General features: G+C 40.8%; 2 protein-coding genes across 8 annotated transcripts in view; one reads left to right on the forward strand and one right to left on the reverse strand.

The window, feature by feature from the left end:
• NRG2 (neuregulin 2) overlaps positions 1-18,396 on the forward strand; it is a 204,348-nt gene extending 185,952 nt beyond the window's left edge. For all 3 annotated transcript variants that reach the window (XM_089516297.1, XM_089516295.1, XM_089516296.1), the window contains 5 exons: positions 7,426-7,528; positions 8,922-9,045; positions 11,824-11,951; positions 13,963-14,187; positions 16,085-18,396. In XM_089516297.1, the coding sequence (XP_089372423.1) occupies positions 7,426-7,528; positions 8,922-9,045; positions 11,824-11,951; positions 13,963-14,187; positions 16,085-16,733 (1,229 nt within the window). In that variant the 3' untranslated portion in view covers positions 16,734-18,396. The remainder of the gene's footprint in view (positions 1-7,425; positions 7,529-8,921; positions 9,046-11,823; positions 11,952-13,962; positions 14,188-16,084) is intronic.
• Positions 18,397-23,911: 5,515 nt separating this feature from the next.
• The window catches only part of PSD2 (pleckstrin and Sec7 domain containing 2), a 79,800-nt gene continuing 75,780 nt past the window's right edge, over positions 23,912-27,931 (reverse strand). For 3 of the 5 annotated variants that reach the window (XM_089516298.1, XM_089516302.1, XM_089516299.1), the window contains 3 exons: positions 27,494-27,638; positions 25,848-25,991; positions 23,912-25,562 (listed from right to left, as the gene is read on the reverse strand). In XM_089516298.1, coding sequence (XP_089372424.1) covers positions 25,341-25,562; positions 25,848-25,991; positions 27,494-27,638 — 511 coding nt within the window. In that variant the 3' untranslated portion in view covers positions 23,912-25,340. The remainder of the gene's footprint in view (positions 25,563-25,847; positions 25,992-27,493; positions 27,639-27,931) is intronic. The other 2 variants (XM_089516301.1, XM_089516300.1) reach the window with 2 other exon arrangements.

Below are 27,931 nucleotides of genomic sequence, written 5' to 3' on the forward strand. Positions count from 1 at the left end.
TTTTGTGCAAATTTCTTACAACCTAACTGAATTTAGAAGTTTTTTTTTTTAAAAAATAGTCCTTTATGTTCTTTCTGTCATTGCCCAAATCCATATAAATGTACACTGACACGTTTCTTTTTATTAAACATTTTTGGTCCCCAGTCCCCAACAGTTCTTTATTGTTCTAAAGTATCATCATTACATAGTAATGAATAAATAACTCTTCAGTCATGAATCTTTTCTTTTTGAACATGGTTTAAGATTGAAATTGAAATTCATAAATTCACATAAATAAACTTAGTTGTTTTCACTATACATAAAAGTTTAGTCACCAATCTGAAATTTATTATTTGGCGCATTCTTAAAGAATTCTATTAAATCTGTCATCTTTTTTATAAAACCAAACCATGTATATAGCAATCCATGACAGCAATCCATCATAACAAAATTTGTTTGCTGTTTATGAGACTTTAGTATTCTCAGCTGTGAAAAAGAGATTGTCAGACATTTAGAAATTAAGTCATTTACCTTGATGTTATAGAATTTACTCTTTGGTGCTTTAGATCAAGCATAAAGATTATGCTTATGGAGACTGACAATCTGAATGCAGTAGTGGGATGGAGGATGTTATGAATGGCATACATGATAGGCTGAATAAATGTTCAATATCACCCTGAAACCATTAATTCATTTTTTCCCGTTCATTTATTTCTGACAAAAGCAATGGGACTTTTTTAACACTTGATTTAGTTTTGAGTGTGCAGGAGGTTCTTCAGAAAGACATTTCATTTTGAGGGATGCAAAATGGGAGCAATCATTCACTGTGTAAATACTAGTCTGCTTATATTTCTCATCTTTGCTTTCACAGAACACCTTTGTATAGTTTTAAGCATGGAACTTCTCCTGCCACTGAAAATCAGAGTAATATACATGAGTTCATATATATGTCTTTTATATGTTGAGAATTAATGATAATATAGGTGGAGGCACTGGCCATGTGGTTTGCACAAATGGTGAAAGGGCAGCTGTTAGTCAGTTGCTAGTTAGATTAAGCTGCAAAATAGAAGAAGATTCTATAAAATAAGCTGAGTAGTATTTTTAAGTAAAGGATGGGTGCTTGGGCTGCCCACCTCTTTCCAAGACATGGGGTTTTCCTACGTATTTCACTAAGAGGTAGGTTTATAATAACCCTCCCATTCAAAGGGAAGTATGCATTTGTGATCTTAATGTTTTTGCCAGGAGTGGCAGCCAAATTAATTACTCTGAGAGCTTAGTTGTTTGAAGGAAAGCACAGTATTTGTGCTACAGCCCCTTAGGCATTTTCCCATCCGAGACTAAAACTACACCTGGAAGACCAAGACCGTCCAGTTAAGTTCATTTTATGAATCCCTCTTCACCATTTTCTCTTCTGTACCACCTAGATTTGGGAGGAGGGAATCTTTTGCAGACAACATTGCCAACCAGCCACCAGTCTAGAAGGGTAACATAAGCTCTGGCCCAAGGAATAGTCTGATATTAATATGGATGGCAGGAGAAAGGCTCAAGGGAGAATTAACTTTAATGTATAAGAAATACTTGAAATAGAATTTGAGCTGTAAATTATTTAGGATATTTTTGGAAATCTTGGTGGTCTGGTGATATATCACAATTGCTATATATCTTCTCGGGCCTATGGGTGCAGAAGTAGTTTCCTTTCTCCATATCAAAGGCACCAGATGCTGATAGTGACCACTAGTGAAAGCTCCTAGGGCTTGAGCCCCTCTTTCTGAAAGCTAGGGCCTGACCCATGCCCTTAGTTATGATTCATAAACTATCCTATCAGTTGAAAGCGTAAACTGCAGAATATTGAATTTTTCACTGAACTCTTTCACTTGTTCCTCATACCCCAATAGAAAGCATTTAGAAGGACAACATTCAGGATATGTATGATTGTTAGTCTCTAAAGAAGGTTGAAATATGAACCTTTATATTGTTTTTTCTAATTAATATGAATCAGGGAAAATCAGAGTAGGCAAGATGTTTTCCGAATACAGTGTATCTCTACTTAGTTGTAAACTCTACCACATTCAATGACCAAGGAGTTTATCACATGGCTTAAAAACCCGACTTACCCCTGCTGCATTGAAGTCTCTTTTGGGATAAAGTTGGGTATTATCACACACAAAATGCTGCCGATGCTACTGCCCAGCTGAATGCTGGCCATCTTCTGGTTAGTAGCTGCACTCAGCCAGCCTCTTTTCAAAACCGGGAAGCTCCTGGCTTTGCAAATCAGTCAGCTGAGAGTGGCTTTTAGCCGAAAGTTAGCTGGGATTTAGCCAGGCAGCAGCAACAGCAGCATTTTGCATGTGACAATACTCAACTTTATCCTGAAATAGACTTCACCGTGGCAGGGGTAAGTCGATTTTTTAAGCCATGCAATAAACTCCCAAGTTGGTGCAGGGCTGCACAGTAAACTTGGCATGTCTTCCTTTTATGAGATCTTCTTTACCCCTGGTCTTGAAATATTAGTAGCACATCCCAGCCTTGATCCATACATAGATATTGTGACAGTTCTACGTACAGAACACTATAGGTGGTAGGACTCTGGGGAAATCATGGCTCATTTTTCAGCTTTTCATTGTACATAACCTGTGCAAACTAGAATGTTTTAGTACATTCAAAGTGAAAATATGAAGTCAGATTTTGATAGTTCCTGATTTCTCAGTCATGTGTAACACAGAATGGTAATGAAACTGATGTAGCACATTTTCTTTTTTTATTATTTATTTCTTCTGATTTTGTACTGAATATTAAACTTCATAGCAGACTATACACTCATCTTTTAAACCCTTCACAGCATTGTGTGTGGAGTTGGTTGTTTTTGGTGGGTTTTTTTTTAACATGCTTAGACTCTTATTGTCTAATAGAAATAACTCACAACCCCATGGGTAGCAATCTCAGGTTTCACACTGGCCTGCCTACACAGCTTTTCTTCCCAAGAGCTTTCAAAGAATTGTGGGGTTTCTACTGGCTGTAAAAGTGCTCAGATGATTCTCAAAGAGAACCAAAGGCTTCTGTAAGTCTTTTGGCCATTCAGTTCCCCCATGTGATTTCAGTTGCGTGAGGGAGGAAAGCTTGCAACAAGTATATTGTGCATTTCAGTTGGCCAATAAACGTTATCACTGTATGAGGGAGAGGTGTATGTTGATCCACCACCTTCACTTATTGCATCCCTGTGCCAAGGCCCACTGCCATCCATGCACTGGAGGGCAACACTCTGAAGCAGGCTCTTTGTGGGAGTTGTGCAAGCTCCTTGCTTGATTTTAGGACTTTAAAAGGAGAGAGACTTCTTGGTGGCTGCTCCCAGTTTGTGGAATTCCCTTCCACAGGAAGCTAAGTTAAGTGGTTGCAGTGAATCTTTTTATGATGTATGTGCACTGTCCTGTTGTGGTCATCTTTAATGAGGTACTTTTTATGTCTTCTAAAATCAATGACATTTTATATGATATGTTGTGTTTTACCTTCATTATCATTAGTTTTTTAGCTTTAAGTTGTTTTAGCCTTGGTGTAAGGTGCCTTGACTGCCATGTCAGGTGAAAGGCAATATATTAATTAATTAATTAATTAAAATGTTGTAGAACTAGGGTTCTAAATCAGATAAGGAAACTACATATGTACAGCTGGCTCCCCACTAGGAGATGTTTGCCCTCCAAATGTGGGTAATGGGGTTTTGCTCAGGAATGCGACAGAGAGGGTTGGTGTGGCCAGTGTGCTCTTCTGCATGTGCCCATGCAGTTCTAATCACATGGAGGAACTACATGCCAAAACTAAGGTGGTTATTCCTGGGATAAGCCATCTTTAATTGTGATGCATATGAAAATTATGCAGATATTGCCCATTTAAACCCCCAAGTTTCCCCACATGTGATAAAGTCTTGGGCCCAAAATAAAGGGCCAGCTAGATATTACCCAGCATCATGTGTGGCACAACCCCAGTTGCTGTTGACAGAAAAGCCACTATGCAGTAGACAGTTTTCAATGGGAACCAGTGGGTGTTAGGAGGGCTAAACACCCCTCTTTCCTCCTATTTCTCTGCTCTAAATTGTCCCCTTTCAAAGTGGCTGTTCCTTAACCAAAGCAGTGCAGCTGTGCTTCTGTTCTGTCACAAAAGCACCTAACACATATTTGCAGAAATCATTTATTTGGCACATGTGGCCTACTCCCCCCCCCCCCATGCTATATGATCAAGAAGCATGCAAGCAGTTTCATGATGAAAGAAAACATAAGAAAAAAAGAGTGAAAACTAGTACAGGTACATGCTCATCTTTTGATGTCAGAAGAATTACTGGGCTTAAATATATTTTAGATGGCTCTAATTCTCTGGAAGCCCCCAACATTGTAGTTGCTTAAAATGTGCTAGTAATACATAATATGATAGACATAGAGAGGCTAATATAATTTGTACAAAGCTTCTGTTTCAGGCTCAGTCTTGCCACTATATTTGTATTCAGTGGCATGATTCTTCTGTCATGTGAGCAATTGTAATTTAATAAAATGAATTAAAGCTAATAAACATAATTGGAGAGTCATTTGGAACAGACAAATATTTCATTAATTTTAAAATTAATAATATGTTTTCTGTAGCCATTTATTCTTTATATACCTTGCTTAGGTACTCCATTAATAAAAGCAGTCACCCTCTGTACCCTATTGCACTGTCCGTACAACTGTCATTGTCACATTGTGTGTGTGTGTATGTGCCTTCAAGTCACCTGCCAACCTATGGTGACTCCATGAAATACATGGAGTTTTCTTAGGCAAAGAATACAAAAAGTTGGCTGGCCAATTCCTTCCTTCCCATGTATGTATTAACCAGCATGGATCTTCCTTAGCTTCCAAGATGGACAGGATCTGGTGCCTTCAGGGTATTTAGGACCCTTCAGGGTAGATGGCCAAGAAAATTAGTAAGTTAGCTGTGATTGTTTTTTTTTTTAATCTGCCTTTACCAATTGAAGCAACTTTCAGTCTTCTAATATCCATTCTTATACAGATACTGTTGTTGTTATGTGCCTTCAAGTCATTTCCGACTTAGGTTCACGGAACCTATCATGATGTTTTCTTAATAAGATTTGTTCAGAGGAGGCTTGCCATTGCCTTCCCCTGAGGCCAAGGTCACTCAGTGGGTTTTATGGCTCAGCTGGGAATTGAACCCTGGTCTCCAGATCCATAATCCAGCACTCAAACCACTATGCCACACTTGGTCTCTACAGATACTGTTATCTATCCAAAACCAAATTCCTGAATTTCAGAATCAGTTAAAGCAGATTTGGGGGGAAAATTAAGCCACTTGCTATTCTATGAAGCTTTTTCTGGGCTGATTTTTTTTTTAAAGGAATGCAGCAGTAAGGCCAAAGTAATAACATTACATGACAAAAATAATTATTTATAAAACATCAGATAGTAGGGCAGCATATAAAACAATAACTAAAGTTAACTTGATGGCCAGATAATAGCAAAGATATTGGGCTTGTGAAAGGGGAAAATTAATTTCTACTCATTCCCCTGATTTTTAATGGACATCACGCATCTTTATCTTCACTGGTAGCCATCCATGGTCCAAACACAAATAGTAATGCTTATTATTATTATTATTATTATTATTATTATTATTTTATTGTATCCCACCTTTCTCTCAATATAGGGACTCAAGGCAGCAGACAACTACAGTGCGCTCACGTCATATGCGGGTGCGCTTTACACGGCTTTCAGCATACGCTGAAAGCTGCGCGGGGAGAAGAGGTGGCACGTCCCATAGGAATGATTGGGGTGTGTGCCCATGGCTTATGCGTGCTGCTGCACTGCCGCACCACCGCATGCACAAGGCCCATTCATTTAAATGGGGCTTGAGCATAGGCGGTATTTGATTTACTAGGGGGAGTCCGGAATGGATCCCCCGCATGAAGAAAGGGCGAACTGTATAAAACAATACAATTTAAAAACAGTACAACAATAGTGCAATATATAAATATAAAATATAAAACCACAAGGTTGCGAGTTCAAGACCAGCAAAAGGGCCCAAGCTCGACTCAGGCTTGTATCCTTCCGAGGTCGCTAAAATGAGTACCCAGACTGTTGGGGGCAAATTAGCTTATTTGCTAATTAGCTTACTTGCTACTCACTGCTATGATCCTTGGAATAGCGGTATATAAATAAAACAAATTATTATTATTATTATTATTATTATTAAAACCAATTAAACAATTTTCTGAGTTAAACAGTTATAAATTAAAATATAACATGTTAAAAATACAAACCATTAAAATTTATATAGAACAACATTAAAAACCCAGCCCTTATCAGCATAAAAGGACTGACTGACCAAAAATGTCTTTATCCTGGCCTCCCTAGGGAGGGAGTTCCAAAGCTTGGGAGCAGCCACTGAGAAGGCCCTCTCTCTTGTTCCCACCAAACACACCTGAGAGGGTGGTGGGACAGAGAGAAGGGCCTCTCCGGATGATCTCAATACTCTGGGGGCTTGTACAGGGAAATATGGTCCTTCAAATAGCCTAGACCCAAGCTGTATAGTCAAGGCCATACATAGTTTGATCAATAACCGTTACAATCAACCATTTTGCACCTGGAAATTCAAGTCACCCAGTTGACTTCCTATGCTGCTCACCAGGATAGTCTCTAGTATATTCTCTACTCTCTTCCTTCAGATTAAAATATCTTACATCTTTGCACTGTCGTGAACAATGCAATAATGATACAATCTCTGTGTTCTTCTGTTCCCTTGACTGATGTGTGGTCTCTCTCATGACCCACTCCCTCTTTCTCTGCCCAGAACAGATATTTGGAGTGACATCAATGATGGTCAGTCTGTTTTCAGGTGTTTTGAGTGTCTCAGTTAGTTCTGCCAGTTCTAGTAGCATTAGTGTGTGTGTGTGTGTGTATGTCTTTATTATAATAATTAATACCCCCGTGGCTTTTTTTTTTTGTCAACAGAGGCTGAGTCTTACCAAGAGCTTCTGCACACCAACATTAATTTTCTGTAATATTTGGGAGAGCTTATATAAGCATGAAAAGACATGCTGTAAGTCAATAGTATGGAAAGTAGCCCAAATGGTGGCAGTAGTAGTATGCTTAAATTATACAAAGTTGTTTGATACAAAAGGAAGAGAAGTGTGGAACTATCAGAAAACATGAAGGGAAGTTTCTGAAAGGAAAAGGATCCTGGGTTTTCCTTGCTTTTGTTTTAAATTCACAGTTTCAGGAAGTGCTAAAAGGGAATATTTGTAAAAAAAAAAATGGAGAAGAAAAGCTACGGCTAATGTAGAGTGGATCTTAAGAAAATAGCTTATTAGATCCCAATTCCTAGTGAGAAGATGATAATTGTGCATTCAGCATTCACAGTTCTTATCTGAGATGGATTTTTAATTGCTCATTCTTTTTATATCCTTTGCAGAAGCTGAGGAGCTGTATCAGAAGAGAGTTCTAACCATTACTGGGATTTGTGTTGCGTTGCTTGTGGTGGGAATAGTGTGTGTGGTAGCTTATTGTAAAACCAAGTGAGTGGCTTTTATTAATACTAAACAGTCCTTTATATACTCTGAAAGTCTGTGTCATTCTTACAGTTCTAGTACTTCCCTGTGTTAGTATACAACTATTTCCTTGATCTGTGGAGGAAAATCACACTGAAAGGCAGCAGTTGAAAATCAGTCTGCAAAAACTGCTAACTAGCAAAGCTATTATGTAACATGAGAGCTACAAGAGGGAATAGAAATAATAACAGGGTGTATATTGTCATGTAAATGAAAAAGCCATGCAATGCATAGGTATATTAAAACAAATTATTCAAATCTTATTATGATTGCAAAATGATAAACACAGTAATGGAAAACTAGAATATAATAACATTCAATATGAGAACTATACAGTAAAACAGATCATGATGAAATGAAGTCATTGAAGAAAAAATAATTAAAGCGACTGATTGGCAAAAATTTTAATAGCAAGAAGTTAACTGAAAAATTAGAACAAGGTGGCAAAAAACACAGGATTTCTGGATAGCCTAACCTAATCTTTTTTAAAAAGATGTGGTAAAGTACTGGTAAAATTATGGAAATGTACAAACATTTCAATATGTTCTTTTAAAAAACTGTAGATTAAAAAATGTTTCAGCATGAATTTAAAGATTGGCATCACCAACCCAAATATATTTTAAAGAAGTTCTCTTTTTTAATATTATTGCAATTAAACAAATATTGACATAGTTCCTTTAAAAAAAGATGAAAGGGAGCCCTTCAATATTAATTGACGTGGTTAATTAAATGATCATGTTTGTTAAAAGGGAATAACTAGAATGGGAATAGCGTAGGTGTGCTAAAGTATAGATCTAAGCCACGGTATAGTATAGTATTTTTTTGTTGGTTTTGTTTGTTTGTTTTTGCTTTTGCTTTTTTTTGTAATTGGCCTTTGTAAGTCAGTGGCAAACTGGGGAATATCCTTTAAAACAAGCCTTTCCAACTTGTTTTCAGGGCTTTATCTGATGGCTGGTCCTGGGATGGAGGAGCAAAACTGTCCCTTTGACTGCCAAAATGTAAGGCAATAGGCTCCCCAGCCCATCTCTGCCCACATCAAAGGCATGCCTCTCAGAACAAGGAAAAGAGCAGCCCTAAGAGCCCTCACATGTTTGTGCAGCCTTACCATTCCATCTGTGCATCTCAGATGGCGTATGTAGCTTGGCCAAGTTCAAAGTCCATATGACGACAAAAGAACAAATTGTAGAGATGAAGCCCAAATGCAAAGAAGACCAGGCCACAGGTGCCACATAATGGCATTCACATCTTCCCTGAGAGTACAGTGAAAGGGCCCACAGTAGTAAAATAATTTCCTAATTCCTGTCTGAATGACTTTGCTGAAAGAATGCAAGTAATATTTACTAATCTGCTTATTATTTAGAAAACAGAGAAATCAAATGCATAATCATATGCGACAAAATATGTGTGCAGCCCATCAGAACAGGAACCTTGCCAATGGTCCTAGCCATCCCCGGCTGGACCCTGAGGAAATTCAGATGGCTGATGTAAGTAGCTTTTCTTAATTCATCAAGTAGTCACTTCTGAGAAATTGTAGTGGGTGGAGAAGGCAGGTCAAAGGGTTGGAGAAGGGGAATGACCCTCCTTCATTTTCATCTTTCCCCTTCTTCTCCCATCCTCTTTCTTTCTCTTCCTGTTTCAGTTTCCCTTCTTCATTCGCTCCCTTCTGCTGCTTTTGTCCCTTCCTTGGTTTGCCAGTAGAAGGTCATGCAGTGGTCTGTGGGTGGACCCCAGTACCACTGGACTGGAAAGGAAGAACAGATGTATTCATTGCAAGCTAGTGTTTGCAAGCCTGTGATGCAATGCAGATGCTGCCATCTAGTATCCTACAAGTGAAAGGCTGCTGTCAGTGGCATCACTAGGAGTGCGCTAGAGGTACAGACTGAACCTCAGCTGGGCAGAGGAGAGGTGGTGAAGGGTGGCAGGTGAGCAAAGTAGTGGGAGGGGAGGGTGAGGTAGGCTGCTGCCACCTACTCAGCAGCCTTCCGCAAACCCTCCACAAGCCTCGTGACACCACTGGCTGCTGTGTGAGTAAGTAAGCGGCACTTGCAACAAGCAGGCTTTAAGCATCACTACCTGTGCTGAGCCTCCTACATTCTTGGAAACCACATTATTTCCCATGCTAAACTAACAGACCCTGAAGCTAATAGCCCTCCACAAATGTCAACATACTTATCTGATATTAGGCCTTCCTGTCCTGTTTAATTTTCCATTCTGACTTGCCTTTCCTTCAGTTCTTCCTTACACCATTCTCTGGTAGGAACGAAATGGAATTCTGCTCCAGTCAGAATCAAGGCTGACACTACACTTGTCTTGCAAGCATTCGTGGAGCCATCACAGGACCAATACATTTAGTGGGTGCTGGTCATGTTCATGTTATGAAAATAACAAGGTTACCTGGGCAATGGGGCTTGCCTTTCCCATAACTGGATGTCTTCAGTTGATGAAGTATTCAGTGATAACTGCTGTGCCATACTCTCCAAATGACCCAATCAATCCGCTGTCATACCACTTTTCCAGTGGCTTTTTTCTCCTCCTTTTCCCCTTTGTCCTCAGCTTACTTCAGTTGATACAAACTGAGTTCAAAGTGCAAAAGTAGTTTGCACTCACTTAACTCAGCAGCGGGGAAAAGAGAGGATGGAATCATGCCCTTTCCAGCAGGCTTAGGCAAGAACGAACTGCCACGGCCTCCCCTAACTTGTCTGTTCTTCCTCATAAATAACATTTGCCATCTTGATCACACTCTGCTGATGTTTGGGCACATCTATCCTGGTTTTCATCTGTGAAACATTGGCAGGTATGAATAGGCCATGCACGCCACATGCTAGAGGACTTGGAGAAAGTCATTGAAGAGTCATTGAAGAGCAGGCCTTACCTGCATTTGCCTCCTTTACTCACAAAAGACTCTAGAACAAAGTTGGAAGCCTAACTACACTTTGCTACTGGAATGAATACCTTTAGTAATGCCAGTGACTAGGCTTCCTAGAATGTTTCAAGGTGTCAGTGCCATTTTCAGGGACAGTGTTACTATAATGCAGTTTTGCTGGAGAAGAAAGTAGCAGGTACAGGGAAGGGAAGACTTTTGATTCATATGGAAGGGTCAGAATGGATGGTTCTACCTTTCCCTTTATCTGAATGCAACTGCATACTTTTCTCAGAGGATACTTTCCTGATAATACATTTAAGAGTTCTGCCAACACTCCCTCTCTGCTGAACTTCAGGTTAAGAGATTTTTAAAAAGTTTATAATTTTTACCTTAGAGGATTTAAATTTAATTTGACAGCTGTTCATATATATAATTTTCTTAGACAAATTTTATTTTAGATTATGTTTTTGCTTTTTATTGTAAGCTGTTCTAAGATCCCTATCTTCAGACAAAAGTTGGATAGAAATTAAATATGTTAGTAAGATAGGGGCTATATAGACTGCCCCAAAGGGGCAGTCTGCAGCCACCCCTTTACTGACCTGGCCTCCGAAGAGCGCAAAAAGGAGCCGCAAAAAGAAGCTCCTTTCTGTGCTCTCAAAGGGGTACCATAGCCATGGCAGCATGGCTTTATGATGCCTCTTTGGTGCTGCATCATGTAGATGCAGCGTCAGAGTCGTGCCATGATGGCACATGCCATGAAGACTGGCGTGTACCAAAATGGCACCCTGGGGTGGAGTTAGGGCATCCAGCCTGAGGACGCTGTGCCCTACCTCTGCCCACAGGCTGGCCCAAAGTGCCAGTCTGTATAGGCCTGTAGTTCCAGCAACCTGGTGGCCTCTGAATGTTGTTGAATTCCAACATCACCTCTGACCATTGACCATGCTGCTTGGGCTTCATGGGATCTTCAGTCACACTCTATGAAGGGCAACAGCTGCATATACATTTCATTTAGTGATTTTTGGTTCTTTGAAGAGAGTTTAGATCTTACCTTTTGACAAGCTTTAAGAGCTCCTTTGCTTGCCCTATGTCTAACTATGCAGAAGTGCCTCTGATCACATATATGGGCCTAAGTGTTTCTTTTTGTTTTTGTTTGTTTGTTTGTTGTTACTGGGCCTGTGAAGCCCAAATAAGAGAGTAGTTGTCTACAGGTTAGTATGATGCATCTGTATGCATTTTAAAACCATCATAAGCAGCACTATTGGGCAGCGTAATGACTTTGGAGTTCTGAAACTGAAGAATAAAATCAAGCATATTTAGGGCAATCTGAGTTGTTTAACCTATTTCTTCTCCTCTGAAAATGGAAACATTCATTTCAGATTGCTTGTTATTCCTTCCTCAGTATATGTCTAAAAATGTTCCTGCTACTGAGCATGTCATACGAAGAGAAGCTGAGACCACCTTTTCAGGGAGCCATTCCTGCTCACCATCACATCCCTGCTCAACAGGGACTCCAACCTCAAGCCAAAGGTACAGGTTCATTGCTCCATTCTGTCTCTTTGTCTCTGCAGAGTTGTAGCCGGTGCTCCACCTGTCTGGGAATGCACATAAACCTTTCAATATATGGCATTCTGGAAATTCACATATGGGTTGGGGATTAATATAGCTCAATTGTCATTGTCAGATCACTTTGTGGTGAAGGTGGGTCTCACAGTGTTAGCCCCCACTGGAAGATGAGGATTGTCCACCCCTGAGAACCTGTGGATTCTGGGGGAATGCTTTGGGGTTTCCTATAGGTACACTTAGCAACCCTGCTGAGATGTTGACCTTTCTAGGGAATGGTGAAATGAAGTGAGCTATCAACGTGATTGCTCCTGAGTGCCCTTTTTGAGTTCTTTGGAGCCTAAGTGTTTCTCTGTTTCTCTGCAGGATTTAAAGTGCTAACACTAATCTTGATCCTTTTCTACCTTGACTTATTAGGGCTAGACATGTGGTAATGGCCATGTGGCTGTCACTAGATACTTTTATAAGTAGTAAATGTACAACCACTCCTGGTAAAACTATCTCTTGGCCCAGAAATGTGTAACAGCTAAAAACATGTTACAGGTACATCCTATTGAGGCTGAGTGACTGAGAAGGTAGTGGTGCCACAACTGCAGAGAGCTTTGGAGGGTACAGATTATCCAAACATAATTCAGTTTGGGTTCAGGCCTGGTTTCTGGACAGAAACCCTGATGAATGACACTTTATCAGATGAGAGACAGAGTTTTCTCCTTGGCATCGCAATGGCTTTTGATCCTATCAGCCTTGACTAGCTTCAGGAAGTTGGTGTACTGCATTGGTTTTATTCTTATTTGCAATGCCTGTTTCAGAAAATGACACTGAGAGATTGTATCTCTGCTGCTGGGAAATTATTCTTTGCAGTGCCACAGACAACAATCTTTTATGAAATAACTTAAACATCTTTATGAAGCCATTTGTATTGGCCATTAGGGAATTTGGAGCAAGGTGTCATCAATATGAAGCTGTATTATTCAGCAAAGTACAAAGTGTTGGTTTTGACCTTTAAAGCTCTACATGGTTTGGGTCCAGGTTATCTACAGGATCGCCTTCTCCCGTACAATCAAAAAGTTAAAGACATTACATGTTCAAATTTAAAATGTAAAAACTCTTCATAAAACTCTTACAGCACCCATATCAGTGTGAGAAAGCTTGGTGGCATAAAAATGTTTTTATCTGCTGCTGAATTGAAAGCAGGGATAGAGCCATCCTGGCCTCTCTAGGGAGGGAGTTCCAGAGCCTGGGAGCAGCCACCGAAAAGGTCCTCTCTCTTGTTTCCACCAAATGCACCTGAGAGGGAGGGGGGGCTTTCTGGACGATCTCAGTGTTCTAGTGGGTTCGTAAGGGAAGATACGGTCCTTCAGATAGCCTGGACCCAAGATCACCCAGTGGATTTTGTGGCTGAGCTGGGAATCCAATACTGGTCTCCAGAGCTATAGTCCAACCCTCAAACCACTGTGCCACGCTGGCTCTCTAATACAGGAGATTTTTTTAACAGACAAATTTAATCACAGGCCTGCATTTTATCAAGATGTCATTGCATTGTTCTGTGTTGAGATGTTGTGGAAGGATATCAATGCAGGCAGGACCCTGCTCCTTCTAGCCTTGTGGCACTGGGAACAAAGCACTCCAGAGTCCAGGAGATAAAATGTGAATTCCATTAGCAATACAAAATTCCTGGACTCTGGAATGCTTTGTCCCAGTGGACAACTGTGAAAGGCCACGGAGCTGTGTTAGCCCCCTAGAAGACCTTGGGGGCTACCCCAGCTCCTTGAAAATTAAATAAATAAATAAGTTTTGCCCCAAAGACCTCTAGGAGGCAGGGAGGCATTTTCACAGTGTATTGGGTTATTGTTTTCCTTTTTAAAGGCCTCCGGGCTTAAATTGGTCCAAGGGGCCCACAGGATATCATAGAAATGCCCCTTGTGGATATTTTGGAGCATTTCAGGGCAAAATAATGATTGCTTGTCTTGATCCACAGACATGAAAGCCACACTTGGAGCTTGGAACGAACAGAAAGCCTGACTTCAGATTGTCAGTCTGGGATTATGTTATCTTCAGTAGGAACCAGCAAGTGCAACAGTCCTGCCTGTGTGGAAGCTCGCGCTCGGCGGGAAGCAGCTTATTCCCTTGAAGAGCAGAGGAGGCCAATGATGCAATACAGAGACTCCGTGGATTCTCTTCGAGACTCACCGCATAGTGAAAGGTCTCGTTTTCTGTCATTATCATTGTGTCATGTCTTCACTGAGGTTTCAGCATGAAATGTGCCCTGCAGATCTAAAAGCCTGAGGAAATACACCCCTCCCAGCCCCAGCCACAAAGTCCAGTATCCAAAGTGATTGATAAGAAGGAGAGGGAAGAAAGAAAAAGGATGACAAGGTAGTTTGGCAGGCAGGATTGGTAAATGAAGTACAATTAGCTGTCCTTACTTGTGGTTTTGACTTTTGCGGATTTGGTTATTTGAAGGTTTGATTAATACGTTTTTTGTAAGAATCTCTAGGTCCTCCAGTGAAACTCTGCTGGAAATTGACCACAGAGTTTTGCTGGAGGACTTAGAAGTTACTAGAGAAAACACTTCTCTGGCATTTGTAGGTCCTCCAACATCATTCTGTGGTCAACTTCTCATAGACTGTGACCACAGAGTTGCACTGGAAGATCTAGAGTTTCCTTGAGAGGTGTTCTCTCAGGTTAAAAACATAGTGTTTTATTTATTTGTGGTTTTTCCACTTTCATGGGGTCCTTTGTCCCTAACCCCTGCATATGTGGAGGGGCCACTTTAGTAGGTTTTTGCCATGACTGTACAAACATTACATGCTCACATAGCACAGTGGCTAAGTGTCTGAGAAAGTCCATAGTTCATATCTAATAAAGACCTGGGTGTAAATACAGTAAATAATAATAATAATAATAATAATAATAATAATAATAATAATAATAATCTTGCTTGGGAACAGTAACCTCAAGGATCCGATCTTTATAAGTAGTCAGCAGCAAATACCTTGGATGAGTTGGAAGGGTTGACAAGGTGATGAGTGGTTATCCTAGCATTCTCATCTGGCAAAGGTGGTACCATCATTTTTTATTGTTGGTGGGCAGATGCTTCACCAGCTTTAGCGCCAGGAAAGTCCACAAAGGGCAAAAGAAAAAAAGGAGGGAGAGATCAGACGGAGGGATGTTCTTTATGGTCTCCTTTCTGCACTCTTCCTGCACTCTGCACTAAGTACTGTAAAACCCAAGACTCCAGTCAGCAATCGTATCATATCATCATCATTACTATTTTTTTTAGTTCAGTGCATTTGAATGTCTGAAGGCATGTTTCCATTTAAAAAGCCCTATGAGCCTTGGGACATTCAAATATGTGGACATATGACTGCAGGAGTGGGCTGGAGGTTGTGAAGGATGGAAAGCCGAAGACCCCTGCCCTTTTCCTCCATTCAGTGAAAGTAAACAAAACAGTTAAGCACTGATTATTATCATCGGTGAAACCATTTTCTTGTCAGCAGGATGAGGGGAATTGAAGAGAATTTCCATCTTGTATGGTTTAACTTTTTCCCAAGATGGACAAGGGCCTAGACCACCAGCAACTCTACCTGTCCAGTATGCTTTCTTAAACATTTGTGCACACTATGGCAACTGACAGCATTCCTACCTTATGCATCAAAGTCTGATATTCATATTATTAAGTATAACTTGTAACAACGTTAGCCTTGGAGAGTTGCATCCCCCACTGTAGTGCCCCACAGAGTGGGGGGATCATTTTTTTTAAAGCCAGCATGCACTCAAACTGCCCTCAGGAAACATGGGGCCATTTCCACCACATTTTAGGCCTTGGGTCTTTTCTACAGCAGGAATGGTCACTTTCTGTTTTTTTAATGGCCCAGAGAGAGCTAGAAGTATAATAGATATACCACCATACTCCCTAGAGGGCATGTGGGGATTTGACTCCCCCCAAAGAAATCATTGATCCTTTGTAGGGGGGCACAAAACAATCTCTGGAGAGTTGCATGTGGTCTTCAGGATGCATTTTGACCAGCTATGATTTAAAGGCATGCACTGATAGGCCAAAGCAAACTTGACCCCAGTGCCTTTGTTTCTTCTTCTAGGTATGTGTCTGCCTTGACCACCCCAGCACGCCTGTCGCCTGTTGACCTTCATTACTCAGCCTCCACCCACATGCCCACCTTTGAGATCACCTCCCCCAACTCTGCTCATGCAGTCTCACTGCCTCCGGCAGCATCCATTAGCTTCCAGGTGGAAGAGCAGCAGCCATTGCTCAGAAGATACCAGGTCCCCTTCCAGGATATACAGAGATATGATAGTTACTACCAAAGAAGGAGCTACCTGAATGAGAGCACGGGGAGCTTGCCCTCCAGTCCCTTCCGCATCACAGAAGACGATGAATATGAGACCACGCATGAGTACATCACTGCATTAGAACATCCAAAGAGAACAGGCCACAACAACAGGCGATGGAGGAAGTCTAAATTGAATGGGCACCTGTCACACAGGGGCAAAATGCTCAGAGATTCCTTTTCAGTGAGCAGTGCCTCATACAGTGAATCTGATGAGGAGCTGGTAGCTGAGAGTACCCCCTTCTTAAGTATGAGGAACGCTGAGGCAATGGACCCAGATTCTCCCCCTCTGTATCGACTAGCTGACAGCAGGACTTACTATTCCTTCGATAGATGCAGCACACAGGGAGACAACCGGCTCACACGGACCAGGCCCAACCAAGATTCAGCACCACCTTAGATGCCACACGGACTCTTCCTCATGCCCACTCCCATGAACACCCCAGGACTGAGGAGGCAGGGGGGGACAATAACAGAAAAGACAAATTTTTATTTTATATAAAAAAGGAAAAAAAATATAACAAAAGAAATGTTTTATTTTCATTTTAGCAATGATGTCTTATAATAGCTAATGGCAAAGACCTTTTTCTAAGGAATCTATTTATATGTAACATCTTGATTTACAGCTTCTGAGAAAAGAAGAAATCAACAAAAAATAAAAAATAAAAAAAATATTAAAAAGAGATGGGCCAATTTTTGACTACTTACAAATCATTGAGAAATATCGTGGTGCCTTTTGCTGTATGCTAATGCCAGAATCCACACAGAAGATTATGTTGAAGCATTTTTGAGATCATAGGCTTTAAGTTCAGGACAACCTGTTATGGAATATTTTAATGGGCACTTTTCCATTTGAGCAACTCCCTTTTAAATTGCTTGATATCTGGATGTTGGTAATCTAGTGCTTTTAAAGTATCGATGCTCACTACCCACACTTTAATCTCTCTCTTCCCCCACCCTTCCACCCCCAACACATATAGAAGACATATATCTTACTATTTGCATAAGTACTTTTCCTTTTGAGGAAAAAATGTACAAGTAAGCAAAATTTAAGTCATTTAAAAAATAAATAGAAAGTTTTAAAAAAAGCACACAGTAGTAACAGCCCTTACATGATATCTCTTGTCCTGAACAATTTGTGAACAAGGGGAAAACAGATGAAAGAAATCAAACATTTCAGAGGAATGAGTTGCTTCATATTAGTTCCAGTAAATGCTGTTGCTTCTTCACTGCTTGAGTGCTGTGATTGGAGTCAAGTACTAGCTGTTCATTAGTGACTCTGAGCAACCATGGTGCATTTTGTGGAACAAAAAAATATTGCAATCCAGCAGCTGATGCTGGCATGATCATAAAGCAACAGTGGATCCCACAATGAAAGGTTCAGGACATAAAAGGTGCCGTTGGTGAGGTGTGGACACTGCATGTGTTTTTAAAGCCCCGGGTGAGGTAAAGGTCTCCATAGTGTATCACCAGTGATCCCCTTTCCCTTCCTCCTCTGTCACAGATAGAATTGCCACTGGAATACTAGCTCCAGCCTCAACCTTCCTCCCATGGAAAGCTACATCGAAGGAAAATGCCTTTGTGTGCAGCATTGTGTAAAGATGGTTGTTGTAACATTCTAGCGTTTCATAATGACTTTCTATTTATTAAAATGAATACACCAGTAAGCCACAAGGTCACTAGCTCTCTGAGGCAGCCTTCTGTGTACAGATGGCAAGAAAATTCCCATGAAAGAGGGAGAGCGCTTCTTTCTGTTCCTTGTGGGGCCCTCCTGTTTCCATCATGGCCTGCCTCATTCTTTTCCTCTTTTGACTTCTGCATGTCCTTTGCATTTCAGATACTGTAGATTGGATGCATGGAGAAGCTGTGACTGAGAAGATAAAAATACAATTGCCAGTGTGTTTCATTTAACTTTTAGCAATAAAGTACTTTAAACCCTTTGTTCCTCACCCACAACAGGGTCCAATAGAAACGCTGCTAATTTGTCATAAAGATGATTGTACAAAATTTGCTCTGGATTGTCTGAATGTCAGAACTCTTGACTGTTTAACACTTGAACTTTTTTAATATTATAAATAAAAAAATAAATGACTACCTTAATTTCTAAAATCAATTTCAGAAGTAGTGGGGTTGGGGAGAGAGGCAATGGAAAATAGGAGCACAAATGGTACACAACGTGGCAACCCATCCTTGGATAACAAGATTATGGTGTACTTTCAATAAAGTAGCCATGCTCTTGCAGTATGAAAAGGAGGAAGGGGGGGATTGGGGAAAGGGAATGTGACAGTACCTTTAAGACAAACTGGTTTTTATTTTAGGATTTGCTTTCATGGAAATAAACCCACTTCTTCAGATACAGTACAGAGTGATATCAACTCTGATATTATGGTGGAGATCCAACACCAATGCTAGCAGAACATAACTCTCCACTAGTATAGCTCTGCTTATCTTGTGGAGAGGATGACAGCTTTTTCTCATCCCCTGGGGATGAGAAAGACAGCTGGAGCTCCTAGGCAAAATCCCATACCCAGCCAGTGAATGGCTTGGGGTGTGCCTGAAAGCCACTCAGTTGTCTTTATCCACTATGGGAGGCAAAGAAGCAGCTATTGCTGAGTTGCTTCTTTGGCCCTGGGTGCCTAAAGACATTCCAGCAGCCAATCATTGCCTGGTGGAGTGGAAGCTGTGCCTGGGAACTCCTGGCTGCCCTTCTTTTATCTAAAAGCCTTGTGCAAGGAGGTACAGAATATCTTCTTCTGCAGTGTCTTTAAAAGTACTTAGATTGGCATGACTGGGATGAGACTTTTGTCAACAACACAAGTGAAAAGAGCTTAAGCCTGCATTTGTCACTTTGGGGGGAGTTGTTTTTGTTTTTTGCTGTGGATATTTCATTTTCCCAGGATAATCCAAGGGGGTGGGATAAAGAAACATAGTTTGGAGCTACAAAACAATAGCTAGGGGGACTGCAGATAAATGCGAGTAGCAAAAATACAGTGCGCCCACGCCGTACGTGGGTGCACTATATGCTGCTTCAAGCTTACGGTGAAGACACGTGACAATAAAGTGTATAGTATTCCACTGCCGTGAGCATGCACCCCATTGTTTTCAATGTGGCATTACCATACATGGAATTTTTCTTATGCGGGGGGATCTGGAACGGATCCCCCATATAAGGGAAGGGCCCAATATCAGTAAGTGGGTGCCAGAACGAACAGCTTGAGCCAGGTGAAACACTGACAAATAGAATGAAGCAGCAAACATAGCTATCATCCCTGAATATCTTTGTGATATTCTTTTACTTCACCCAAACATCTCCCGATATTTCTAAAGGAGGGGGAAGGAAGGAAGGAAGGAAGGAAGGAAGGAAGGAAGGAAGGAAGGAAGGAAGGGGCATTTCTTTCCTGGTAAAAGTGGCCTTAACCAACTGCTATGAAGATGCCTCAGGTTACTGTGAAATAATTTTGAGTAGAACTACAGTATAACAACAGATATTAGAACCCATGACAAAGAAAACAGAGAAAAGGAAAACCAGATACTGCTTCTTATAGCTGAAGTGATTAATAGGAGAAAAGTAGGTTTTGTAAAGATTGTGGGGTTGGACCCAAATGTAGATGCATGCTAATGGGTTTACGGAAATAGACTTTCCCAGCCGTCTTCCCCACAGTAGCCAATCTAGCCCCTTGAAAAGTCTACAAGTGGTTGAATGACTTTGCTGAACAGGCCAAGCTGCAGGGAATTTCTGATCAGGAAATCCCAGAAAAACTGAGTGGAGTGATCTTTCATAAGAAAACACTTTCTGTCTACTGAAAAGCAGATTCTAGGTTCAACTCCACATGATCTGGCTGTTGGTACACAACAGAGGTGCACCTAGTAATATTCAGGATGCTAACAATAATAGGCTAACATAAGGGTGACCCTTTAAGAATAGGCTATCAGAATATGTTTAATGTATAGAAAATGTAATTGTGGCAATAAAGTTATGGTGAAGTTATATGCAAAGCAAGCAAGCAAGCTGAATATATCAAAACATAGAGGGACAACTGATGAGGCAAATAGAAAAGGACAACAGAAACATTGAAGGAAGGCATTCCAGTCATTTCAAACATAATGATGCCTATCTGGGGCCTTCAATATATAATGAGGAAATGATATGGAGTGAGTTCCCCTGTTCCAATAAGAGATTCATCTACTGTCCTGTTTCAAGCTGGACTCTCCCTCACACAGATTAGACTCCATACACAGGAGAATGGCAGTGCAATCCTTTACTTGTTTACTCACAGGTGCATCCCCTAGAGCTCACTGGGGCTTACTTTCAGATATGTGGGTAAAAGGCTCTAGCCCTTGGATGCTGGCAGAGTGTAACTCTTCGCCAACGTTCTTCTACCTGGCTTCTGGTGTTAAAAGATAACATTCTCTTTGGTCAAATTTATTTGAATTACGATAAACAGGGGAATTTGCAAACATGTCTACAAAGTTTTGGGGGAAGTGCCAACATGGTACTAGTTTAAAGTTTAAAATGAAAAAGCACAAATATTTTGGTAGTCAGATTGTTTAATAACTTAAAAAAAAAAAACAGTGTCGGGGCCATTCTTGGAAGATTAGGATCTGTAGCTCCAGGCGATCCTGCCTCACCAAAGCTTTCAGTTGGACTTTTATTGGCTGACTTCCTAGGCTGCATCTGCACTGTCAAAATAATCCAGTTTGACACCACTTTAATGGCCATGGCTCAATGCTATGGAATTCTGGTAACTGTAATTTGCTTGTGGCACCAGAGCAAAGCCATGGCCATTAAAGCCATCTGGTTTGGCATAGATGAGAATGGCAAAGGAACAATGCAGTCATTATGCCTCTCTCCCTCACACACACATACAACAGTTGCAAATGTCTAGTCGCCCATTAGTTGGCATTAGCTGGTTTATCAGAACTTTTTATTCAGCAGGCCTCTGGAGTACAACTGGCTCTGAATGACAGAAATACATTTGTACAGCTATTACAATGCCTCTGTGTGACTGGCATTGGTCTATAAGGTTTGGGGAGTATGGTCTAACTCTTTCCCTCATGCTGTTTGCATGACCTGAAGGTTTTAGCTGATTCTGTTCTTACTTTTTGTGAGCTATCTTGGATGCCAGCGCAGGAGAAAGGCAACATATAAATAGAATAAGGAAATAAATAAGTAGAGCAGTGTCTCCAAATGGATTGGATACTACTTCAATGGTGGAGGTGTTAGACAGATATCTACAGGCACAGAATACTTAAGCCTGTACCTGTATCTAGGATCTCAGCCATCCTGTTTTTGAAGTAGGCTCTTACAATGTTGTCTTAAACACTCTCCCCAGTATTTTACAGACGTTACTAGATTATCATACTATTACCATTATACTGTACTATGCTATACTACATATTACCATTCCAAAAGACATGGAACAATTGCTAAAGGTGGTCAATGATGAAAATACTAAAGTGGGCTTAATGCTAAATATTATGAAAACAAAGTGACCACAGACGATCTACACGAACAGGGTGACCAGATGTCAGAACTGCAAAGGAGGACAAGTCACTTGCAAAATGCAGGACATTGAAGAAAAATTTAGGACATTACCAAATAAAAAACTAAACATTTAATATGGTTTATTTATAGCTGTATTATATAGACTGTATTTTATTATGTACTCAACCATATTCTTCTGATGAAATTATCTTTGTTAAAATGCCTTGTTGGCTTGCAATAGACTTATAGAACTCTGAGCAAAACACATTTTTAAAATCATACTTTATTAGCAACAACCCCTGAACTGGGAATGCTGGCATGCTTTGGTGCTTGCTAGGCCCTAGTAAGTCCTCTGCATTGGGCACCTCCCTCTCCAACGTCCGTGCTTTGCGGGGCACCCTAGTGATGGGTGGGGGGCCCCTGGCAGGAAAAGGGCCGGCTGGTGAAGGATCAGTGACCTGGATGACAGAATTGGGAGCATACTTATCAAATTTGCAGATGACACCAAATTAAGAGGAATAGGTAATACTCCAGAGGACAGGATCAACATTCAAAATGATCTGAATAGACTAGAAAGCTGGGCCAAAGCTAACAAAATGAAATTCAACACAGAGAAATGTAAGGTACTGCACTTAGGGCAGAAAAATGAAATGCATAGATATAGGATGGGGGGCACCTGGCTGAATGAAACTACATGTGAAAGGGATCTGGGAGTCCAAGTAGACCACAAGTTGAACATGAGTCATCAGTGCGATGCGGCAGCTAAAAAGGCCAATGCAATTTTAGGCTGCATCAATAAAAGTATAGTGTCTAGATCAAGAGAAGTAATAGTGCCACTGTATTCTGCTCTGGTCAGGCCCCACCTGGAATATTATGTCCAGTTCTGGGCACCACAATTCAAAAAGGACATTGAGAAACTGGAGCGTGTCCAGAGGAGGGGGACTAAAATGGTGAAAGGTCTGGAAACCTTGCCCTATGAGGAACGACTCAGGGAGCTGGAGATGTTTAGCCTGGAGAAGAGAAGGTTAAGAGGTGATATGATAGCCCTGTTTAAATATTTGAAAGGATGTCATATTGAGGAGGGAGCAAGCTTGTTTTCTGCTGCTCCAGAGAACAGGACCCGGAACAATGGATGCAAGCTACAGGAAAAGAGATTCCACCTGAACATTAGGAAGAACTTCCTGACAGTAAGGGCTGTTCGACAGTGGAACACACTCCCTCGGAGTGTAGTGGAGTCTCCTTCCTTGGAGGTCTTTAAGCAGAGGCTAGATTGCCATCTGCTGGGGATGCTTTGATTTGGATTTCCTGCATGGCAGGGGGTTGGACTGGATGGCCCGTGCGGTCTCTTCCAACTCTGTGATTCTATGAATCTACATTTAAATTATTCCTTTTATTTGTAGTTTTTCCATTTGCAGCAATACATCTGTTGAATTATCTCCTGCTTGCCTGCTGAGGCACCCAATGACACAAGGACAGGTTTTATGGCTCAAAACAGAGGACATTTGGAATTTCCACTCAGATCCCCAGACAGAAAGTTCCCTAGTTGGCCATTGGATGACCTTGGGCAAGCCACATGATCTCAGCCTCAGAGGAAAGCAATGGCAAACATCCTCTGAACAAATATTGTTTGCCTTATGACTTCAGGACACACACACACACTGTAGATGGTGATTTTCCCTTATGTTCATTTATTTATATATTTCACCTAACATCTGCATCTTCCCTTATTCAAAGAAGGGTGCTTCTAACTATTTCTCCAATTGTAAATACTTCCAGCCATTTATACTTTAAAATGTGCACACAGTTTTGTGAATACTTTATTTCTCAGAAATGCCTATGAACATTGCAAATGGCCAAATTTTTGAAGCAAGGGGAATTTCTTTGTACAGCACGTCTTGAGGGTTTTACAATGGCTCATGTCATCAAGAAGATAAAATCCAAATGATCAAGATGATCAAATAAATCATTTCCATACATAGACACAGGCTTCAGGTTCCTCAGCTCACCTTCAACAAGCACATTTGTGGAAGATCAGCCCATATGCTTAAGAGTTCTGTTGACTTACTAAAAGTAATCAAAAGGAACACCAGGCATAGTTTTGAATTACCCTTTATTAACAGGCTTATCATCATTTATTTGTACATGATTCTTAGTGCATCCCGTCAAATAAAACTATCAAACTGTACAAAAAAACCAAAGAGATTAAAAAAGGGGGTGGCAAAACAGGGTGGTAACTTCTCAGTGGTAAGAAACATGGAAACTCAATAATTTATAAATTCTCAAAGGCAGAGAGAATCCAAACAAATCTCTTTATTATCTTTATTTTAAAAAGCTGCAAAAATATAAACTGTAAATTACTGTAATTAGCAGCTACAAGATCCTTTAAAACTGGAACTTGATTAAGTGTGAACATGTCTAGAAAAGAAGATGAAAATGAATCAATCAGTAAATAAAGTGCTGGAGGCCTTGAAAATGCAGCGGAATCACTTTTAGCACAGCAAGAAAGTAATAGAAGCACAACATCCCATTAAGTGACTATATTTACGCTGACAGCAAAATGGAATATGTACAGCTATCTGTGATCAGCAGCTCCACTTCCCACCCTCCCCGCGCATGAGGCTTAACTTGCAGTTGCTTGGATGCCCAGGAAGCAGAAGCAGAAGCAGAAGGAATGGGCATAAGAGAAGCAGCAGTGAATTGGCTATTTACGGCAGTGGAGTGTATGGCAACAGCAGCGCCTGTACTGCAGCAAAGCCAGATGGGATTTTTTTGTTACAAAACAGAAAAAGAAATGTTAATTAAACTATTACAGTTTCAAAACATTACTTAGCACTGCTAAGATCCCTGTATATTAAAGTTATTTTCTTCCTGCTAGTGTTCTGGAATAGGTTTACCTTTACAACATTACATATTTAAGTCTTGAACCTTCAATATCTAAGTTTTGGCAGTAGGGCAGGTAATGCAGTTATTGCGACGTGTCTGTCACTTATGGAATTCATGTGAAAACCAGTCATCTGATTCAACATCTATTCTGTCCACCCCAGAACCTGTTAGCACTGCAGTATGCAGCAACTGACCCTGTACAATTGCAGGTGTTCTGGTGTTCCTTTACATCTGTATTGAAAGGACTGTAGTACTACAATCCTACTGATGGTTGTTAGAAATAAAGGAACAGATTTGGTAGTGTCTCCCTGTAGCCCAGGTACTGTTGTCAAGCTGCCTAATGGAAAATCCAGGTATTCACAAGGAAAAAGAGCTGGCCGAAGAACAGTCCAGCCCTTGTATGGAACACCTGTCCTTTTATTGCATGCACAATAAAGAAATCTCTACAGTAATAATCGGTATGGATAGCCTATGATTCTGAAATACTCAAGCACCAGGAGAGAATCATTGTAAACTACGGCTTCTTTTGAATTTGTTCCGTTGACATATTTGCGTCATGTACATAATGTACATCTAAGAAATAATTGTGCTCATAAGTTGCAGTCAGAAGACTAGCTATCACTTACTGGTTACCTGTATTTACTGGTTGCTTGAAGTACTCTGTTCTATAACGTCTTTCTCGACTTTGCTGTTTACAGCAGGCACCTGTCCTTGGCTTATGGAAGGGCTAGAACAAGTCTTCCTTAAGGAACTGTCTTCAGTCTCCATTGTGAAGAGGTTGGCTTCAATTTTTTCCAGATCATCTGTCCCAGCTTTTATCTTCACACACAGGAGGTTTATGTATGTGTCGTAACGACTTTTCTGTGGAAGACAATGAAACAGAATAAAAATATTTGACTCTTCCATCTATTCAAAGTGGAGCCTTTTTGCCACAGAGGGATATTGTAGGCTCAGAAATGTACATACTAGTTTATTTTACAACTAGGAAACATTCGTTTTAAATGTCATTTTAAAAAGGAGATCATGAAACTATGTTTTCCCAGTCATTATCAGCCTGGCCACTGGAGGATTGTAGTCCTAAAAGGGAACTTTTCTTAGCTGCCTTTGTCTCCTGGATTGCTTGTCAGAAGATGGAAGAAACCTTACCTCAAATATTAAGTAATGCTCTTTCAGACGATATTCTTCAGCTTCTTTTGACTTGAGGCCTTTTGCTACTGGATGTAATTTGTGCTCAGTTAACTCATCTACGATTTGTTTCATTTTGCTCTCATGAGACTGCAGCTGTTCCTCCTGGAGAAGGTGTGCAGAGAGAAAGATGTCAACAGAAATGAACATGTGTGCAGGCATCTACCAGACTGCAGACATGGCAGTTTTCTGGAGACGTATATTTGGGCTTGTGACTAGGTTCTCCAACCCACAAATTTCATTCACCTGTTTACATGATACTGTATATAACTGTCAAACCAATGAAGAGAACAGTCCCAGTGCCAGCACCTGCCATATTAGAGGAGCTGTATTAGGGCCCACTAGTTCCAATGTTCTGTTGATCTATGTTTGGTATCTGATGGGGAAGTAGCCATTTAAATATTCCAGAAGGCCCTGGGTTGTATTTTTTCCTGTTCATTAGTAGAAATGTGAACCCACCCCACAATAGCTTGTGTGTGTGTGCACGCGCACATGCACGTGCACACACCAAGATGTCCATTGGTTAACTAGAGGAAAAGTAGTCTTTCTATGAAAGAATTAAATATATTTTGCCTGTAGCATTGCAAGTAACATCAACATTTACTTAGGGGTAAATGGATAGACTGGCATTTAATGCTGGCCTCAGAGCAGAGTGGAGGTGTGGTGGTCACATGACGCATGCCCCGACTGCAGCCGCAAGCTGCCATCACGCTGACCGCCCAACCGCATGGCGGGTGGCATCATGGTGCTCCTTTGGCATGATGTCCAGATGATGCATGCCAAAAGAAGTGCCAGAAAGTGCCGCCACCACTACAAAGGCACCCTTTTTACAGCTGGAAAAGGAACGGCATTTTGCCAGTCTTTTTAGGGCCAAAAAACCCTCCAGATCGGGTGCTGTGGTGTGTTGTTGCTGCAGCCCTGATCCGGCGAGGAAGGGGGCAACAGCAGGTCACTCCAAAGGGGTGGTCTGTTTAGCCCCCTAGAAGTATAAACTTCAAGATATCTCTCATAAGAGTGTGTGGCATGAAATGAGAGTGGGGCAGGGATCAAGTTGAATGGAGTACACCACTTCAGACTTCAAGTGTAGGATACTATTTTTAAATGCTCCACAATGGTTAAAAAAAGTTCCATGATAGAATTTCTATTGCAATACAGCTTATGTATTCTGAACTTTATGCTCCAAATTGAATTCTCCCTTGTATTGGTGTTTATCTAGAGTTGTACTGTGATTTTAGTTATGATGATTGAGTGCTACCTTGGGGCTAGCTACATGCAACAAAAAGCTGGGTTTTAAATATATTTTAGACACAAAAATACTATGAACCACAAAGGTCCTGAAACTGGAATGAATGGCAGCATGTAAACTATATGCCTCTCACTTTTATCCAAGACTGGATAAATATTGCAGACTAGTTAAGGAAGCAGAATTTAGAGGCACATCATCTTCTTTAACCCTAAGCTGTGATCTTCTATGATTCTTGGTGAATATAATAACCTTGCAATGGCTGAGGATGGGAAAAACCTAGTCCAAGACCAATGTTGGCGCTATGCTTGATGGTCATTCTATTGTCACACACACACACTTTTGTAGAGGCTTTCCTTTTTACCTGACAGATTTTAGTTATTGAAGATGGCAGGAGAGGACGGCAGAATTTCTTCATCGAGCAGATAGCAGCTGGAAACGCAGGGGCAGAAAAAATAGCAGCCACCAAGTTTATTCTCAGGATCCAGGACAGCATTTCTCCTTTGCTTCTATGAAAAGCAAACAAAGTTGGAGGAAGAAGGGTCAGAGAAAGTGAAAGAAAATGAAAAAGAGTAAGAAAAATAGCAAAAGGGGAAGGGGAAAGAAAGAACACACATGCCATGTCAATACAGTAAACTTGTTTAGAAAGTTGGATTGGCCATGGAGGATTTTTAACTGATCTGTCATCTGAGACCATAAAACAGTCCTTCAGAGCTTCTATAGATTGTGAAAAGAGGCAAGGATCTTAGTCAATGGATTCACACATCTCAATAGAAGTCAAAATTAACTCTTTTCAGCTATC

Source organism: Sceloporus occidentalis, unplaced genomic scaffold, assembly GCF_023333645.1.
Source record: "Sceloporus occidentalis isolate IW3139 unplaced genomic scaffold, rSceOcc1.0.p SCAF_3, whole genome shotgun sequence".
Classification (NCBI taxonomy): Eukaryota; Metazoa; Chordata; class Lepidosauria; order Squamata; family Phrynosomatidae; genus Sceloporus; species Sceloporus occidentalis.